General features: G+C 47.2%; 1 protein-coding gene across 1 annotated transcript; it reads right to left on the reverse strand.

Moving 5' to 3' along the window:
- Positions 1 to 1,103: 1,103 nt before the first annotated feature.
- LOC102722293 (adenylate isopentenyltransferase 5, chloroplastic-like) lies at positions 1,104 to 2,132 on the reverse strand. Its single transcript, XM_006653111.1, has one exon. The coding sequence runs from the start codon at positions 2,130 to 2,132 to the stop codon at positions 1,104 to 1,106; it is 1,029 nt and encodes a 342-aa protein (XP_006653174.1).
- Positions 2,133 to 2,931: the final 799 nt, after the last annotated feature.

The raw sequence follows: 2,931 nt of genomic DNA on the forward strand, positions 1-2,931 counted from the left end.
AGAATTGGATGGTTGTATTGTTCATTTGAAATTTTCAAACGTTAATAAAATTTTCATTTATGATAAAAAGACGGGATGTTTGTATTGGATGCAAAACATATTTATATAAAGTAGCTTTCATTAAATTTAGCTTGATAGAGTTTTTGTGGTAATATTAGATAAGGTAAATACATTATTTAATTAAAATTATCGTTGCAATATGTGAATTTGATATTGTAGTGATTTTAAAATTAGTATATGAACTCGTTGTTGTATTACATGAATAGGATGTTACACTCTCGAGTGGCCCGAACCTAGATACTTGTTGCTTGTTTCCCTGTACCTAAGGCGCCTCTAGCTCGTCATCTATCTATGCTTTCACTCATTGTGAGTTATTGCTCAAGAAATAGTCTTGCGACAAGGTAAAATAGAAAGAATATTGAATGAGAAGTGATGGACGAGACAAATAGTATTGTGAATAGTGTTAATTATGCTAATCCTATAAATGGGCTCAATGATTTGTATTATTAATATTATATATGTATTATTTTGAAATCTAATTTTCGCAGGTGGACCTGACATGCGAAAATTGATTTTCTCATACGTAATTAGGCCCTCTTCTTTTGTAATGGTTAGTAACCCAAATTCTCTCTTTTTATGTGCATATTTCTCAAATTGGTAATCTGTATATTTTTTACGAAATTTTTCTATAGAAAAGTTACTTTAAAAATTATATAGTCCATTTTTTCAATTGTTAATAATTCGTCTACTAATATTATATTATGTTTTCCGTGTAGTTAACCGACCAAAGAACGTGGCCTTAGTGGCATAATTATGAAAATACCATCATTTTTTATGTGTATTATTATTATATTGGCTCACCTACGGTAACAAGGTTTTACAAATAGGTCTTAATTTTCTATAGTACTACGATCATGGACTCGAATTTAGAAATTAGATTGTCCACGAATGACCAATTTTTAAGAATTGAATGGATATATCAATTATTAAAAAAATGAAACAATTAATAAAATAATCGCCAGCCAACCAACTACATCTACGAACTCAATAACATGTACTCCAGCTGTGAATGAATCTATATCACACGAACTGATGAACTGATATCAAACGGCCGCCTCCATTCCATGGAACCCGCCGCGGCCGGACCGAGATGCCAGCGCCACCGCCGTCTCCACCGCCAGCCGCAGACCACAGCGCGCCTCGGCCGCAACCTCCATTGCGCCGGTCGTCCCTACCATGGGCTGCTCGTCCCTGCCGCTGCCATGGCCGGCCACATTTCCTCCATGGAGGAACGTCTCGACCACCCGCGCCGCGGGCTCGACGACGTCCGCGTCCCACGCGGCGTGCTGTGCTGCCTTGGACGACGTCCTCTCCACCTTGAGCGCGAGCGCCCTGGTGACGTCGAGCCGGTGGAGGCTCCAGCCGGCGAGGCCGCGGAGCCGGTGGATCTTCAGCAGCTGGCGATGCGCCAGCTTGCAGGTGTTCGCCTTGATCTCGCCGATGGCGGCGGCCAGGAGCCTCGCGCGCAGCTCCTCGTCGTCGTCGGCGCCGGCGAGTGCCTTGGAGGCTTCGTGCCGGAAGAAGGCGTCCATCTCCGGCACGCCAATGGACCTCCGGATACCCCGGGAATAGTCCGCGTCGAGGCGGAAGAGCTCCCGGACCTCGCCGACGAGCCCCTGCTCCACCATGCAGTCCACGCGGTCGTGCATGTAGCTGCGCAGCACCGGCAGCTGAGCGTCCACCCAGAGGAAGCAGAGCTCGTGCCGCCGGCGGAACCCCGGCTCGCCGTCCAGCAGCGCCTCGAGGTACCTGTTCGACCCGCCGGCGATGATGGGCAGGCGGCCCCTGGCGAGGACGGACCCGACGGCGCGCGCGGCGTCGCGGCAGAAGTCGGCGACCTCGTAGTCCACCTCCGGGTGCACCCCGCCGATGAGGTGGTGCGGCACGCCGGCCCGCTCCTCGTCGGTGACCTTGTTGGTGACCACGTCGAGCCCGTCGTGGACCTGGATCTTGTCGGAGTTGATGACCTCGCCGCCGAACCGCAGCGCGAGGTCGATGGCCAGCTTCGACTTGCCGGTGGCCGTCGCGCCCATCACCACCACTACCTTACTCTTACCCGTGGCACCCTCCATTACTACTACGTATTACGTGCAACTCAAACACACGCTCACAAAAACCCTAGCTAGAAAGTTCAGCTGAGTCCAACCCAAACCACTGCTTCTGAAACAGTTTTTACAGGCGGTCAAAACGTATTTTTTTCAAGACGAACAACTTACAATCTGCAAGATGAATTTCACCTAAATTTGAGGCCATCTATTTATAGTTGTTGCTTCTCCACAAGTAAGAGGCGAAACACTTCTCATGCGCTGTTCTAGACAACGAAAAACCTGGAGTACCGTTGACAAACAACTGGCAGTGGTCTGACTCGTCCCAATTCAACCATGTAAAAAGAAGACCTGGCCATGCATTTGATTGCCTGGGACGCAAGAAATTTAAATTTGACGAAAATTCATCTGTCCCCTGAGCTTTGAAGTTTCGAGTGAGCTGCAGGGGACAGTCAGCTGGAACAAATTTCAGGGGACTAGGTCGGTAACATGACAGACATGCAGGAAGAAGATTGACTTGGTACTGCGTGTTGACACGTCACACGCCCGTACGTGCAAAGGAGACAGTTTTGAAATTTATGCTTTCCTGATCTAGAACGATCAAAGTAAGCAGGAATACAAATTTGTTCATATGTACACATGCATGGGAACGCAAATGGTTAATTAGGATCTAGCTAGTAGAGTCTAGCTGAGGAAATTTTGGGACTCCGGTTTCAGATTCGCCAGCATTTTGTCATGCTTTTTTTTCCCGATAATGTATTGGAAATGGATTTCCGACACTATTTAGGCCCCATTTATTTAGGTTTTGGCTTCTTAATTAGCTCAG

This window comes from Oryza brachyantha, chromosome 4, assembly GCF_000231095.2.
Source record: "Oryza brachyantha chromosome 4, ObraRS2, whole genome shotgun sequence".
Lineage (NCBI taxonomy): Eukaryota > Viridiplantae > Streptophyta > Magnoliopsida > Poales > Poaceae > Oryza > Oryza brachyantha.

What these genes read in the sequence shown, in the direction of transcription:
- LOC102722293 (XM_006653111.1), bottom strand. Translation starts at nt 2,132, where the DNA reads ATGGAGGGTGCCACGGGTAAGAGTAAGGTAGTGGTGGTGATGGGCGCG.